The sequence below is a fragment of the Pagrus major genome, chromosome 5 (genome assembly GCF_040436345.1).
Source record: "Pagrus major chromosome 5, Pma_NU_1.0".
Lineage (NCBI taxonomy): Eukaryota > Metazoa > Chordata > Actinopteri > Spariformes > Sparidae > Pagrus > Pagrus major.
Genome location: NC_133219.1, coordinates 36087798 through 36105120, shown reverse-complemented (window position 1 = coordinate 36105120; position 17323 = coordinate 36087798). Strand labels below are relative to the sequence as shown.

The following is a 17323-nucleotide window of genomic DNA, read 5'->3' as shown; positions in this document are numbered from 1 at the left end:
TTTTCATTTGTGTTGCTTTTATTGTGACTTCGAATCATTTAAGGCATCTTAAAACTTTTTGCATGAAGACTTTTGGGAACTTTGGAAGAGAACAAAGAACACTCGGATGCAGCAGACAAAAATATCTTAAAACAAATTAAATACAATATTAAATGTGGGAGAGAATCAACTAAGCCATATCCTGTTTGCAAAGATATATTGTACATAATCCAGTACAAAAATCCCCTCACAGAAACAAAGAAAGCAAACAAAGGTTGGAAATCCAACCCGGTATGGCAAATATTTTGAAATCATAGGGTGATAGGAAAAAAATAAAAAATAAAATAAAATCACCACACAAATGCCAAGCTGCAGTGGAACATTGGGGCTCTCTGTCATAAGTTAAATCATGTTTTAAGTCTAAAATTGAAAGGGAAAAAAAAAACGAAAGCCAAAATCATGACACCCATAGCTGCATTTTCATTTTCTTACAGTAGTGCTAAATAAAACAAAATGTTACACTTGTTTAAAAAATAAGCATGTTTGTTTTGCTGTAAAAAGGCTTCACTGCACACTGTAAAAGTGTGGAACTTTGCTACCAGGTAAATGGTTTCCATCTTGTAAAAGAGTAACATCGCTCATTAAAAAAATGTTTGCAATCCACAATAACAGACTGCAATGAAAAGCTGCACCATCGACAAACTCAGTGGTGTGTTTTGCGATCGTAATAGTCAGAATAAACAAAGTTGTTATACAGAAAGAAAGTAAAAACACAAGTCTCAATGTCTGCCTGAGGAGTGCTAAACCACAAATTAAAAAAAAAAAAAAATCAACCTTAAGAGATCTTTATTTGACCTTCCGGCTGATGCACGTCAGACATGTTGTACTCTGTCAAATATGTTGCCAAAAACAGAGAAAAATGAATTGAACGGACGGTTGAAATACTCTTTTAAGGCTTTTGGTCTGTTTCTGTGTGCTTTCTCTTTTACCATAGCAGACCGATTGTTTTCTCCGGTGTCTGTCAATAGGACACATTAGAAATTAGTGCAACTAAGTGCCGAAAAAAAAAAAAACATCGTAAAAATCAATCAAATCATAAATCAAATCATGTGATGCACCTGTACCCTTACAGATCTCATGTATTCCTGCTTGAGAGAGTTCAGACTTGCTTTGTTCATAGCAATGCAGCCCTGAGTGACCAACAAAGAAAAGACTGTATAAAGATTGTGTAACACTGTACATTTGAATGTTGTATATATATGATCTGTACTACTATTTTAGTTATGCTCCCTATGAGGGTTGTAAGTATTATTGCTCCATATTACTTTGACCTGCCCAGTAGAAATGCATGTATGTAACATACTGAATCTAAGATGACTGCTTTCAGGTCAAATTTGCAGTTGAACTGAATGGAAATAGGCACAGCAAGCAAAGTATGAAGGCAGATGTTCAGCATGGATGGAAAACCAACAGGAAACCACTATTGGTAACTGGCTAACTAACATTCACCTGAGTAAATGAGGGATGGGAAAATATGATAAAGCTCTTATCTTTCTTGTACTAATTATGCACAGAGCAGCCCAAGAATGGTCAACTTGAACATATTTCAAGCAACCCCCTACATTCTAGTGTGAAGTCCTCCTCGGAGGTTTTTAGAGCCTCCAAAAAGCAAAAACTATACTGCTAGCTAGTCCGACAAAAGTCCCATATTCATCTCATCTCCTTGTGAAAAAAGCATCATATCCATACACTTTATACATCTGAGAGAGAAAACATAAATGAACAATCACTCAATATTTCCCTTTTTAACACAATATTGTGTTTTTACACTATAAAAGTCATTTCAATTTAAATATTGTTATTCAGAAAGCAAACCACACGTACCACCTTCCAATAAAGTATTTAGAAGATCTTCACCTTAAATAGGTGAAGGCAGCAGTAGTTTCTGTCATTTAAATACAATACAATAAAAGCCATTTTTTGCACATTTGTTATAAATGTAATATCAAAGGTTGGGCTCCCCCTGTGCCCATCCCCATGAATCAATGTACAACAGAACAAATATGTGACCAATCGTCCATCATTTCATATACTTTCCAAGAAAGTCGTGGTTCTGTGGAAGACCTTGCTGAATGGCTGTAAGGTTAACTAGTAACTGTCATTTTTGATGATTGCTGTTAAGTTCAGGTGGCTTTTGGGTCATCTCATCTGTGAAATCAAGGCTACACATCTGCATGTGTGACGGCATTGATGGCTTCTTCAGGCAGCAGGGATGGATCACTAAGAATGGACGTGGTCGTGCTCAGCTGGCGAAGGGTCCCCAGCACCACTGAAAAACAGTAAACCACAACTTAATAACCATAACCCGACTGTAAAACACAGCATTTTGAAGCTAACTGTCCTGGTATATATCCTTACAAAGTGCTGCATAGTGGGTGTGTACTTGATTTACATTTTGAAACTTGCTATTAAAATAAAGTTATTATTATCATAAAGTTGATTGTGATTTAGCTGCTCAACTCCAATTTAAAACTAGATTTACACTCAGTAGAGCGGATACCTCTGCCTAATCCAATATTAAATAAAACAAATTTAAATCCGCCAGATCCGGATTTTATTTGGATCCCCATCAAAACTCATTCATAGATAACAGCACCATAAATACCCCTGATTTTTTTTTACATTAAGATCAATGCACTATTCCCTGAGAAATGAAATAGTTCAATAACAGGCTACATCGCATAGTTAAAGAAAGTGAGGAAAACACTCCTGGATGAGAAACATCCTCCATCCAAGTTCTATAGAAATACGCTCACAAGTTTTTGTGCAATGCAGCAAAAACACCAACAAACAAATGGACAAGGGTAAAAACTTAACCTCCTCGGTGGAGACAAAAACGTTAGGGCACACAGATAGCAGAAGGAAGAAGGGAATGACGGGCTTTATACCTACAGTCTACATTCAGTGAGCCAGACTAGTTACAAGGGCTTGTTACTACAAGCAAGGGTGGGGTGAGGTTCACCATTTGTGAAAGTCATGATTATATAAAGGATATTACTAAATGGGCTCATTTTGTGAAACAGCTGTCAGTGAATACAGTTCTTTGCAAGTGATTGCTTTCTGAATGTATTTGTTTTACACAGCATCCCAACTACTGGGGCTGTGTTTGTAATAACTGGGCTGGAGGCGAGGCTTGGGGTCTGATGTAAAAAAAAATTTTTTTGGGAAAGTGTTGATGTGCAACAAAATTCTATGTTCACTGTTTTCCAGGAAACGGTTGGCAAATGTGTCATTTACCAGGACTTTTTCGTGACAGCTGCATCAAACATGCATAAAAAAAACCCTGTGTGTCATGGTGAAGTCAATGACTCAGGAGAATTTTAAATCATCTGGCAACCAATGATTTGTTTGTAGGATACTGAAAGATTCTAATCAGTAATTGTATTTAAAAAAAAGAGGGGACAACTCTACACATGGAATAAAACCTACACATGGAATAAAAAGCTAAAAGATAGAAATCTTTTGACGTCACGTACAATATCGGAGCGACTAACTGTAGTTGCTAAAGTCAGACTGAGTCTGCAACAAAAGCATAGTATTTTCATCAAGTGGGCGGAGAAAAAAATACTACCGGAAAGTGCGATCATCACTCAATGAGGTGTTTCCTGTAATGTCATGGCTGATTGATAACAGAGGAAAAGGCAGGAAGAAACAAACAGAGATAACGACAGATAAAAAGTATAAAATCTTGAGTAAGTGAATTACATACAATGCATGCAGGTGAAAGGAAGTTGTCTCTGTGCTGCAAATGATCCACAACTTCTGATCCTTTCTGTTGCAGCTTTATTGGCTAGGTACCTTGATGAAGTAGATCCGTTTGTGTCTTTTACTTACTGGGTCTGAGCACTGGCAGGGAGCAGTAACGATCGAGCCATTGCAAAGTAGTCTGATACAACTCTGCTTTGCTTGTAGTTGACACCATCCCATTGAATGACTCAAAGAGAGGCTTGATGATGATGCTGAACTAGAATGAATGATGGTCAAGGATCAAGTTTACAACAGAGCGAAACAATCATTTTTCTGCCTGATAGACTGTTTAAGCTCCAGACTAATGTGCATGTCTGTTGCTTTTGTTTTACCAAGTTGTGCTTAAAGGGTAACTCCACCAATTTCACACATTAAGGTGTGTTTAGATGACTTGGGGAGTACTACTGAATATGTAAAAAAACAAAAAACAAAGTATAAACCCTTTTGCAGTGCCACAGGAAGCATGTAATCTGATAAATTGCCTCCGGTGATGTCACTAAGTTGCGCTGAGGGTAATGTGGGAACCAGGTTTGAAAAGCTTTCCACTGGTCTAGCATTGCACTCCTATGACGCTGTTGAGTTTAAAAAACGAATGATCAAAATCACTACAGCAGAACCAGAGATCGCACCTTTTCGCTAAAACATTAGGAGCTCTATTTGAGATCACAAATACATGGCATCTGAATCACTGGTAGTTGCTGGATTTGCTCTTGGAGTGGCACAGTGTGTAGACCAGCTACGACTAGCGATTATTTTCATTATTGGCAATTTTTGCCAATAATTTTCATGATTAATCGCTTGATCATTTAGTCTATTATGTGTAAAAAAAATGTGAAAAATGCTAATCACAATTTCCCGGAGCCCAAAGTGACATCTTCAAATTGTCCCTTTTGTCCAACCAACAATCAACAACCCAAAGACTCTTCGTTGAGTTATAGAGTTGGTAGATGATAAACAATGCAACTCACCTTCTAAAAAAACAGTATGACTTGAGTAGTTTGGCTTTCTTCGAGAGAAAGAGGAGCATTTTAAAAAGCTTTACAGATGTATGACCTTTACTTTCTATTAATTCTCCCTTTGATGTGAGTGGAACAGGATATGACCATTCAGTTATTTATCAGTCTGATCTGAAGGAGGTGCCTCTCAGACACAAAAGCATTTCAGATCAATATCATAATGCTGACACCATACTTTGTGTTATGACTAAGCAGCAAACAGTCAGTATAAGCTCTTTCATCAAAAGATACAATCCAAAACTTCCAGTTCTGAAGAGTGCGGTTCTTTACATATTCGTTGAACTCTTGCATGTGGTCGAAGCGATGTCGCCTGACGGGGACCCCTGTGACAGGCAGCTGTTCCTGACACATGCTGTCGTTCAGCAGTGACAGGAAGGAAGAAAACAGTTGGGAGTTAATGTGTGACATGTCTGTGCAACATTTTTTTAATATCTCAAGAGAGGTGTTATATATTCAGTGTTTTAACATACTTAATGGAGGCATTGAGCTCCTCTATCTCCTCTCGTAGCCTCCTGACCTCTTCTTGCATCTGCTGCCTCTCCTGCTGGAGTTTCCCAATGTGCTCCACCGTCTTCTGCAATGTGACTGCATTACTGGTCTAAATGCATGAAGTGTATGTATATGACAGGAAGGGAGAAAGCAAATTAAATATTTAGAACAGCAAATACTGGGCACAAACATGATCAAACATAGTGATGCCCTGAAATTTCATGAAGACACACAGATAGGCAGACTTACATTTAATTGTGACTTGAGCGTGGGAACCAGGTCACAGAGTGTTTTAAAGCCATTCTTTATGTTTGATCTCCTCTTTTGCTCAGCAGATATGTGTACTGTCCTCCGGCACTGTCAGACAACAGCAGTGGAAACATTACACAGAGGATTATTGAGAAAGTGTGTTATACATTACAGAGCAAAAGGCAAAATGTTACTGTTGTTATGAACAGGGTTAACATTTGTTAGGGCATTATATTCAGTCTGTGTTAATTCAGTTTTCCAAAATTGCCCGCAAACACGGAGACGAACAATTTATGTTGGAAAAACATAAAAGGCACATAAAACACAAACCTGATTTTGTTCATTCTTGACCAAAAGTGCACTGCTGCTACTAATCAGTGACTGGGGACTTGGGACTTGATCTAAGCCACATGGTGAGCCTTGACCTGATCCTGGCTGACTGTGAACTGGAAAGAAAAAACAAACAAACTTGTAACAAGTGGTAGACTTTGAGTTATGATGTGCTTTCTGGGAAAAATGAGTTCTCACCAACAGTAGAAGAGGCTTTCTGATTTTTGCGGCTGGAAGAATAAGACTTCTCCTTGGGGGCAATCGGCTGGTGAGACTTCTGTGTCTGAGACACAACATGAAATCCAGAGGCCTGAGATACATGAAAGGAGAAAAAATAGAAATCAAAAGGCAGATAACCGCAACGATGAAACATCTTTCTTAACTTCCATCGCTCAAGCTCAAGCCACTGTGGTGTAAGAACAAAATGAGAAACTGACACTGACACTGACAGAGCTGAAAACATACCCCTCCCAGATGAGAAGGAGCAATGACCACTCCAGCATTAGGGACCACATCTGCTTTCAAAGGTGTTGGTGTAACAATCACAGCATTAGTATGACCTGGGAAAGGGGCTGAGAAGATGAACATTGACAGTAAGTATGTGCATTCATATGTGAGTATCCATGAATTTGTTATATAAGCCCTTATCCTCTATGGTTTTTCCATTTATGCATAAAATAAGCTAATAAGCTCTGTGGTTAATGTAAATTAACAGGTTTCATCATTTCGAACAGATTTCAGGTAAAAAAATGATTAATTTCATATCTTGAAAGACAAAGTGCTCTATTATCTTGCTCAAAATAAAATTTTAGAAAGATTATTTCCTTAATTTATCCAAATACCAAAACAGTTCCAGATATTTTCTTCTGTGCTTGCCAAAACAGTTTTCAGCAGTACAAGCTACAGTGACTCAGATATGCATACAAAACTTTACATCACCATTGTTTTTAATCAATACGGCTGGATAAAAACAGCTTGAGCGCTATCTTGTGGTTATTAAATGACACAGCTCCATTGCCAGATCAACAATACTGAATGCACAACTTCTCCAAATGCAAAATGAATATACTGATCTTGAGAACAGACCTGTGAGGATGAGGTGGGAAGAGGGGAGGGTGTTAGCAAGAGCAATCCTTTGCACAGGGCGGTTTTTGTTGGCACTGGAGGACTGAAAGGGGCGAGGCAGGGCAAAAGTCTGAGGGTGCTGCACAGAAGTGGCAGGCAATGAAGCCAAGGGTTGGAGTTGAGATGAAGGAGGTGGAGGTTGTGTGGATATGGAGCTATACTCTGAGCTGTGGCTGAAGGTGGTGGCTGCGTCGTTGGGGGTGACAGTAGAGGAGGCTGTGTGTGTAATCACAGTTGACGCTACAGTTTCCCCCAGCGCTGAAGTGTTGTCCAAGGGTGAGGGAACCATGGGTGCTGCTGAGGCCATGTTCTGACCTGAGAGGCACTGGCCCAGAGGATCATGGGATAATGGCTGAGAAACTGAGGAAACTACTGCTTGATCACTGGGTGCCACCTGCCCAGGAAACAGAGGCATGTAGTTTTGTACATAGGCAGCATCACCACCACTGCCACCACCACCAGTTCCCCTGGTTTGATTGGCCATGGGAGAGGGGATGGGCAGGGGGCCAGGAGGGGAGATGTGGTTGGTTGTGAGCTGCATGGAAGACATTAACTGGGCCTGGCAAGAGATGACAAAGGAAAAGGGAACAAACACACTAAGTCCTTTCTTCTAGTGCAATATGATGAAGAGGAGACACAGTTCATATTACATTATAAACATGTATACATGCATATAATGTACATAATCCATCCACACCGTGTACGCATATTTATCCAGTATTTCTTTGCACCACTTTTATTCCTTCTTTGTTTACAACATATAGAACAGCTGACTTGTATACAGACTTGTATGGTGTCGGCCATGGTGTTTTTAACATACTGTACACACAACTGACCATTCACCAATCTTTATTATTTATCATTCATCCCTTATTTGTTCAATTTTTGCTGTCTTTGTTCCTCGCTGTATGTCTGTTCTTGTGTAGAGCAATGTAAACCGAAGTCGGATACCTTGTTTGTGTACACTTACTTGGCCAATAAAGCTGATTGGGAATTTAGCTGGAAATATTCTATTTCGTTCTGGTCAAGATTAAAGTAAAAAGGCAGTAAATCTTTAACATGGTTTATCTATTTGTCAGCAATGAAAATGTCAGAAGTGGACGAATTATTTCCTCAAATATCAATTAATAATTGACAAGGTTTGTACATCTTTTAAAAGTAAAATTCAGGCACTTTTCAAGCACTTTCAAGGTACCTAAATCAACATTTTCAAGACTCTCAAAGCCTTTATTGTCACATCTAAATTGTTACTATAAATGCAATTGCAAAATATAATGATGCAGAATTGCTTCATACCTGGAGCAACCAATGTATATTGTCACTTGATTTATTTTACCAGCTGTTCAGATTAACGTTGATTATATGCTATATTGATCATGATGAATTAATTCTTGCTAATTTCAATGCCAGGAGACAATAAATTAAAAAGAAGACAGATGTTTCATTTCAAATATCAGACGTTTACATGATGAAACATACATTATTTGCATGTGTAATTGTGTGGATGAAACAACAGATTACGTTATAAATCATGCATTTTTCAATGATTTCAAGACTTCGTACAAAAAACCCTTAATTGACTTTCTTGCTACTCAACGTTGACTGCAACAGATTTTAACTTTCCAAATCTGACTCTTTAATGAGAGAGGAGGGTAGAGACAGGAGAATTGTGGACACATCTTTATCAAAGAAGCTACATTTATATATGTCTTTCTATTAACCCTGTTCAGGCAGATACAAAATGCATATTTATTTACCTGTATTATACCTATATTCAAAAGGTTTCAAATCACGAATTTATAGGAAAAAAAGACGCTGTTAAGATTGGAGCAAATAAAAGAGGCCACATCACTCCTTTTTTTTAGGTCACTCCACTACCTTCTAGCACATTGAATATTAGTTTTAAGATACTTTTACCTGTTTAAAAACTGTACACGAACATGGCCTTAACTACACTGACATGCTGCAGAAATGTGTCTTTGGCATGCCTCTCAGATACAGTTACTATTATCTTGTTGTAACTAGATGTCAGACACCAACCTATGGGAAAGCTGCATTTATAGAACCAATGGAAAATAGGAAATGTACTTTCACAAAAATATAGCTAAATAGATTACCTCTGACTGGGCATCAAGGAGGATGACAGCATGAAAGAGAAGCAAAATATTTAACCATATTTATAGTGATTCTCACAAGAATATAAATTTAATGTTAAGCAGTTTGAGCAGCAAGTCATGTATGAAAAGTGCTTTGTAAATAAAGTTTAGTAATATTATTATGTTACATAGATTTTTTTTGTGTAACTACAGTAAGACAGAAATGTGGTAGAAGATGTGGTGGAAACCTTTGCAAGTTGACTAAAAAGACTAAATGTCTTCAATCTAGGAAAAGTAACAGTCCTTGCACAAACTCTCAACATGATGGTGTGTATTAGGGACTGTGCCTGGGGTTGGTGTTTACCTGTGACTGAGAGCTGCTGCTGGGTAGAGGGGTGACAGATGATGCAGTGGGGGAAACAGAGGGGAAGGTGGACTGACGGAGGCTGTGAAATAAGTCTGGAACAAGAGTCTCTATGTTAGCTCGATGTTAGTAAAACCACACTACTTTTTGTGTTAGGCTAAGCAAACTGCTATAGCAGAGTTACAAGAAAATGTGCGCATGATTACTGTAAAATGTATAAAATTAGTCTGTGTGTGCAATACTACTGCAGATATGGGTGGTGCCCAATGGCTACCTTGTAGTGGATCAAAGGAGTCCATGAAGTCGAGGTTGGGTTGTAAGGGGATGAGTCCTGGTTGGATCATGTCTGCATTGCCTGCATGAGCTGTGGAAGGCAAAGAGGCAGAGGTCAGGAAGACAATCCAGCCCCAAGCAGAGCTCATGTTCAGATGGTACATAATTTAGAGAAGTTTGTTAACTATCTCAAATGTAGTGAAAACAATCAACAAAGGACAAAAGTTGGAGTTTAGCTAAATGTTTTATTATAAAGGTCCAGTGTGTAGGATTTATGGAGGTTTATCAGAATAAATGGAATATGTATTCATAATTTTGTTTTCATTAGCATATAATCATCTGAAATTGGGCTGGACAATATATTGATAGTATATCACTATCATGATATGAGACTTGGATATCGTTATAACCAATATATGGCATCATAAATGTTGTCTTCTCCTGCTTTTAAAGGCTGCATTACGTTAAATGTATTGAACCTACCAGACTGTTCTACTTGTTCTAAGTTGCCTTTACCCATTTAGTCGTTATATCCACATTACTTATAATCACTCATCAAAAATCAGTGTGTTAATATTTTGTTAAAGTACCAATAGTATTCTCTTACATCACTTGTATTAATGAAGAGCTTTTGAGGAGATTCAAGGTCATATCACTCAGCCCCAACCTGAAGAGGAGAATTGTTGTGTTTTTGTTACCTTATGATGAGCCTTTTATATCTACCGAGGGAGCGGAACGGAGAGACCAAACACTGGCTCTGCAGAGGGCCTTTCACAATTTTAGCATTCTTAATGGAGGCTGAGATTAGGGGTGTTTAGTTGGTTGAAATCTGCAACCAAACCGCTAGATGCCATTACAGTATATCCTACACACTAGTTCTTTAAATCAAAGATACTAAAGATGCTACCAATATAATTATGATATCTCTACTGATTTAATAAAATAGACAACTAATGATTTTCTCACCAATCTCCCTCGGATTGGGCCAGGCTATGGGCTGGTGCGAGGCCAACGTAGAGAACAACGTGTCTGAAAACTCAGACATCAGAACATCCATGTCAAAGAGGGGGTCCATCTCCATAGGGGCAGGTGTTTCAATATGCTTACGAGTCACACGGCGTCCTGCAGTCTCTTCATCCTGATAAAAGGAGACACGGAGCATGTCTGGAGAGACTTCCCCAAACAGCGAGAACTGCTCCTCTGGGCCCTTTGAATATTCAAAATGCAACCACCAAGCCAGTTAATGACACACAAGCATGCAGTGTTGAGTACAGCCAACATGGGATGATTTCTTTCCACAGTTCATGCACTAATCTTAAAAAAGAATTCAACTTACTTATAGTGTATATATATATATATATATATTGTGCAATTAGAAGCTACATTAGGTGCAAGCAGTCAAAAGCACTTTGCATAGTCAAAGATGCAAAGTAAAAAGTATATGTGAGCGTGACTTGGTGGATTAATGGATTAATTTCATCAGTGTCAACAAGTGTTTGAACAGATGCTGATAGTGATGTCCATTTTGATTATATCAGCACTTTGGTGAGTTGAGCATGATGCAAATTATGCATACCTTTAGCAAGCTTGAGAGGTCCTCATCTTTGTGCTTCTGTAACTATAAAAAAGGTAGTGAGTGCCACATTAAACAAATATCAATGTTTTCTATCAAATCAAACAAACAGGATACATCAACAAAATGCCCAGTCAAAAACTGAAGTATTAAACAGTATTCAAAAAAAAAAAAAATTAACATTACAATACCCTTTTCTTAAAGTATGTTCTCCACTTGTGGTATTCTCTAATGACAATTTCAATTCTTCTTTTCCAGCATTTCCCCTCTGTGGCAGCGCCCTGCAGAGGAAAGACGGAGATGGAAAATAAGAAAACAAAGTCCACCAGCACAAAGAGGAAGTAACAAAGGAAACATAAAACTATATGACGTGTTTAAGAGACTGAACATAAAATGATTCATGGGAGGATTTCAGTACATTATGTGGTATTTGTACACCACATGATGATCATATTTTTCTGTCTTACATCAGCAGGACGATGAATGTCCAAGTCCATACTTCCATCCAGGGGAGTCACAAAATGACAAACGGGATTATCCCTTCTCTCCACATCTGGGGGTAGAAAAACAACGTCACGGTCACCCTCAGCTGTAATAGACAGTCCCTTTTTACCTACCAATGAATCCTATTTACAATACAATAAAAACATAAATCAGCATCTTATAGTACTTACTGCTTAACGGTATGAATTTATCAATAGTGATTAAAGAGACATTTCACTTTTGCTGCACTTTTTAAGCACACAAACATCCTCACCATCCAGGCTTTATTGATTTGTTGCTTATTTTGTGTCATAAACATAAAAGTGGGTGTACAAGACACCCTACAAGTGTCCCAAAAGATCATTACACAACATAAAATAATGTAGATTATTACATAGAAACTCTATATTGTAAAATATCTATGTCCAACATCTGACTTTTTTTCACTGGTAAGTTTTCACTGACATCGCCAAATACGTTCCTACTACGCGAAATCCTATTTCTTACATCATGTTTGCAGACTACAACTTCACAAGGTCATGCCAACATGAGCAGCTTCAGGTGGAAGGTCATTGCTCAGCTCATAGCTCATGAAAAGCTTGACCTAGTTCGTGTTTATTTTTGAAACATGAATGAGAGTTGCTGTTTGTCACTGTCACTTAACTGCTCATGGCATGTAAACAAACTGTTACTACTACTGCAGGTTGTTGCAAAGACTGTGCCAATGTTTATCTTGAAATAAATATAAAAAAAAAAAAAGTGCAACATGCTGCAGCTTGATGTAAGAAGTGTTGAAGTTACTTTAAACTAAACACTCAACAATACAGTCTACATTCTATTGATACAAAATGAAAGGGACGGTGCAGGACTCTTACACTGCATATACCAGGCTCTCCATATGGCATTGTTGAGGCGGATCTTGTCTCTCCAAAGCAGCTTTAGACCTTTGAAGTTCTTCCATTTTGGGGATACCAACTTACCACTGAAAAGACAATAAAATTAACAGTTAAGTAATTATAAGGAGATGAGAAACATGAGTCAGTCTATGGAACACATATGGTGGCTTAACATAGGTAGAAAGAGGTCATAGTTCGTTGTGTTATCAGCAGAACAGGATCAAAACTGAATTCCACAAAGTGCCAGCTCTTTCTTCTACCCCACAATAACACAGCACAGGACCAGTTTGTCTTATCATGAATCTATACTGTAATAACTTCACACCAGCAGGAAGACATGTTGCCTCTGTTAGAAGCTTTTAAAACGTTACCTGACAAACCTGATTTTGACATTAATACTGATGCTTGACCCCAGTCCTTCATACCCAAGAGTGATGTTTGCTCACTGTCACACTGTGCTAGCATCCTTCAATCAGTAAGTTTAAGGTGCGACATGTCTGATGAATGACTGTTTCACTAAGGGACTAGTCTAAATTTGACTCCTAATGCCAACGCAGGCTCTGGAACAATGTGTTTATTTTAAAAATGTCAGAAAGGGCAAATTGTCTCTTGCCTCAGGAACAGAAAGAAAAACTCAACCCAGAGAATCAAAGTGGATAAATATTTAAAAAGACAAAAGGTCAACAGGTCAACTTGACCAACACTGGCACTGTACTGAAAAGACCTCAAGAAATAAAGCAAGCCAAACAAACAAGCAGGAATCTGCCAAGGTCAAGCTCAAGTTAGATTGATTACAACTGTGATATGGAGACAGGGAGCCAAATGAACCAAGAGGAAACAACACGTGTGCACTACAAAACAAAAATGTATCAATCGATGTACGATCCATTTAATCACAATCACAATGCACAATATACATTTTAATATTTTTCTCCATTTTGAAATGCTCTCTTGACTATTTCTGTAGTTTCCACCATTACAACACAATATTTCATTAAAGATAGTTCTAGTTCCTCATCCGCCATGCCGCCTGCTATAACTCATGTTGCATTATTTACAATATGTCACCCGAGGAAGAGCCACTTAAAGTCATTCGTTCAGTCAACACAGCTATCTAGTTGGCCACGTCTCTCTATTGGTATGTATATGCACCAACTTGGTCAAATGTTTTTTAAAAGGTCAAATGGCACAAGAGAAGTTTGTGGTTTATTTAACAGAACAGCAGTGACGATTAAGAAAAAAAAAAAGATCTCACTTTATTTGAAGGGGTGTGCATAAGACCGGCAAGACAGCTGTCACACTCCACACACACCCCTTCAGATAGCGTTACAAAAAAAACTCTCTGTCTCTGCATTGATTCAAAAATGCTGATCGTCAACCAACCAGGTTGAACTCAAAGTTTCTCTCTTTCCTTCCTTCCTGTCCACTCTCCTTTTTCCTGTTATGTGTGTGCTTGCTTTCCATATAAGGCCTTTGGAGTAGAAAAGGCTGTTGCAGTTAATAGGCAGGTCCAGCTTGGTGCAATGAAGACAGAAGAGGGAGAAGTATTAAAAAGGAGAACTTTACAGATCCACTAACACTCTTGTTGTAGGTAAAAGCCCTCTCATGCATATAAATACTCATCACTTCTCCCTTTCAGATGAATGACAACAGCAGAACAGTAACTTGGAGTGGTGCTTTCCTCATCTATAAATAGTCTTCCCGATGAATCCATGTCAGTGCCATTTGCAAACTGAGAGGGAATCCTCTGAGCAGCTGGCTCTGCACCAGCGCTACAGTAACACTACAGATGTTAACGGAGGACCACAGGTAACGTGAGCCCAGCATTTTTATTTACAAACTCACTCATTTGACGAGTTGGGAATGAGACTCAAAAAACAACTTTTCTTACAAATAGAAGTGTTTTGATATTAGGTGGTGACAGTATGGTGATCCCATAATTGTTCCTTGACAAATCCCAAATTACTTATATTTAAAACAATTATTTCCAGAGGACCCAGCATAGTTTAATAATCATGCAGCCAGGCCTGTTAAAAAAAAGCACATTTGGGATATGTTATGACTGACTGCTCCCTTTTTCCGAAGAAGAACTTGGACTGATGACAGAAACAATTGTGACAGAAATGCCACTGAACGGGATCTATCTGTTCTCACCAATCACTTTCAACCACAGGTGGTGTCAGCTCATACCCAGCATTATAAACTACTTCACACTGGCACTCACTGAAAGGTCTCGTACATTAACACCATTTGTCAGAGGATTCTGGTCCAATTTTCCCCTTTATGCAAACACATCAGAGTGACTTGGCGTTCACCGTCTTGCTCAAAAACAACAAAATAAGGCCAGAATCAAACCACCAACTCTACCACCTGACCCACAGCCGCTCAGCAAGAACATTATGTAATCCATATGTCATTACGACTATTTTATTTAAAAATAACTGAACAAGTCTGGAGCTGTGTCTCCCAGTGTTCCCTCTCATCGAATAAACAATGGTGACAGATCTGTCTACTACAATTTAAGACTTGCACAGCCAGTGGCAACTCAGGCAAGACGCGGCGAAGCACTCCTTATTTTTGGCCCAGTACCGTTGAAGGATTACAGTTTGTTGCTGGTTGCCTGTTTAAACCGTTCCTCCCCGAGTTAAAACAAAGGCCTTTCTTTCAGGAGCGATGAGAGTGGGATCTGAGTTGATCAGCTCCTATCCTCAAAACTCATGTCTCAACAGAGTCTAAACCGGCGATGGAAAATTTACTCAAGTGTTGTGCTGAAGTACGAACTTGACGTGCTTGCTCACTAAATTTTGTGCTACTTTATACTTCTAATCGACTATATTTCAGAGTGACGGTGCGGCAGGGCGCTGTGCTGGGAGCCCTATTGTAATCGCTCGGATTTTAGGGCCCTAAGCTCTGTATTTAAAAGTGATGACTGATGCAGGTGAAACTGTCACGGCTGGAAGAGAACCGGGCACGTACCTGAGACACCAAAAGTCACACACATGATAAAAGAAAGTGTGTTTTAGCCATTAATGTCCACATTGCACGTCACACATTTAAAAACTTTACATGAGAGTGTTCCCCGAATTCAGCTGAATCTCGTGACAAAGGAAATGACTTATATTTGGACTTATGGACTTCTTATTTTTCCTTGGCCTCCAGTGACGCTGTTGTAATCCCTCTGATTATCGCTCGGGGTCCGAGCCTGATGGGGCTGGGAGCCACTCCTCACTGAGTTGGTGTAAATCTGAGCAGGGTGACCTGAATTTTGGACCTGTTAACTAACTAGTTTGACTGATAAAAAAAAAAAAGAGAGAATATATAAAAGATTTTACTACAAAAACATGTGATGCACCACCCAAATTTCCTCCTTAACTTCAGTCCAAAAATGTATTAATAATAACAATGTGATGATGTTTTAATGCATTGGTCACACAGGGGGTATTATTTCTGCAGATTATGCTGATAATATCTCTAAAGAGAGCAGATTTTTGAACGTAAACGTATTTTAATCTGTAATATTGTTACTCCTGTTGAAGTAAAGACACTTCTTTGTTCAACATTGCACTAAAATGACGACAATGAGCGGCCAAGCAGGAAGTTACATAAAAACAGAGGACTCGTGACTTCAATTTGACACCAGGGAAAGGACTGAAGAGGAGCTCAACGTGGACCTGTGTGAGGAGCTCCAGTGAAAATGAAGGTGTCCCGTGTGAATACATACGGGATGAGAAGGTGTGTCACGACTTACCTGTAGGCTAGAGTCATGCACTCAAACAGTTTGGTCAGTGAAGCGTCTATGGAGAGGTGCGACATGCTCGCCTTGCCAAAATGATACGTCTGACAGGTTTGTTTGTTGACAGTGTCGAAGTCGTAGCCTTTCTTCGGGGGGTGCTCGCTGTGGGGCGACGACACCATGAAGTGTCCACTGTGGATGATCTGAGACTCCAGCCCGTCCGATCTCCTCAGACCCAGGTGAGTCTCCTCAGCGTCCGAGTCGTCCTCCTGCTCCTGCTTTATGCTCGCCTGCGGACCACGGTACTTCTGCCTCAAAGACATCTTTGTGGTAGTCATGTCGGTGCCACACCACACAAATAGCTAACGTTAGCCAACAAGCTAGGACAATAAAACTCCCTTTCATGAGGCTTGCCAAGCAGCGATGGAAAAAACACGGTTAAGGGTTGCTGGTTGAAGTTTGTCAACTTGGTGCCGTCCAGTCCAACTTCCTCGGTTCGCTCATTTTTTTTTTAAAGCGTGCTGTTGGTAATTAACGGTCCAAGTGAACTTGTTGTTGTCTTGTGAGATAGTTGACGTGAAGTCGGAGCGACCAGCTGACAAAAAAACAGCTCGCAGGCTCCTCTCTGTCCGAAGCAGGAAGTTCCTGTGCAGCAGCGCTTCTGATTGGTCGAAGTCAGAGCCCCACCCACCGAGCCTCTCAAAATAAACCTGCAGCGACGGTGGCAAACATCAGCCCTCTTTGTCGACTAATTAACAAAACAAACTGTCCTAGATGTGTGTCGACATCATCTTCACCTCCAAGACCACAGTGAACATTAACGTTTAAGTGTTATTTGGTGCCCGTTTTAGTTTAGTTCAGTATCAACACCACAAAAAAAGATCTGATTTTTAGCAGCTTTCTCACTTCC

At 39.2% G+C, this 17323-nt stretch overlaps 1 protein-coding gene across 3 annotated transcripts; it reads right to left on the bottom strand.

The window, feature by feature from the left end:
• mlxip (MLX interacting protein) lies at positions 1 to 16995 on the bottom strand. 3 transcript variants are annotated; one of them, XM_073466382.1, is made up of 17 exons: positions 16429 to 16995; positions 12660 to 12766; positions 11769 to 11854; positions 11493 to 11582; positions 11305 to 11346; positions 10695 to 10935; positions 9730 to 9819; positions 9456 to 9550; positions 6957 to 7554; positions 6336 to 6442; positions 6069 to 6180; positions 5871 to 5986; positions 5541 to 5648; positions 5273 to 5400; positions 5034 to 5154; positions 3874 to 4003; positions 1 to 2308 (listed from the first exon to the last, which is right to left on the bottom strand). In XM_073466382.1, exons 1-17 carry the CDS (start codon positions 16749 to 16751, stop codon positions 2202 to 2204), a joined length of 2601 nt encoding a protein of 866 aa, XP_073322483.1. In that variant the 5' UTR covers positions 16752 to 16995; the 3' UTR covers positions 1 to 2201. The 3 variants fall into 3 exon arrangements, with proteins under 3 accessions (XP_073322483.1, XP_073322484.1, XP_073322485.1); XM_073466383.1 differs by having other exon boundaries at positions 10695 to 10866; XM_073466384.1 differs by lacking the exon at positions 1 to 2308 and having other exon boundaries at positions 3866 to 4003.
• Between the last annotated feature and the right edge of the window lie 328 nt (positions 16996 to 17323).

Excerpts from the sequence above, each read along its gene's own strand:
- mlxip (XM_073466382.1), bottom strand. The coding sequence starts at position 16,751 with ATGACTACCACAAAGATGTCTTTGAGGCAGAAGTACCGTGGTCCGCAG. Across the intron at positions 11,583-11,768 it reads ACATTCATCGTCCTGCTGAT|GGCGCTGCCACAGAGGGGAA; the intron begins GTAAGACAGAAA and ends TTTCCTCTGCAG. Across the intron at positions 4,004-5,033 it reads AGAACTGGAAGTTTTGGATT|TTCAGCATCATCATCAAGCC; the intron begins GTATCTTTTGAT and ends CATTCATTCTAG.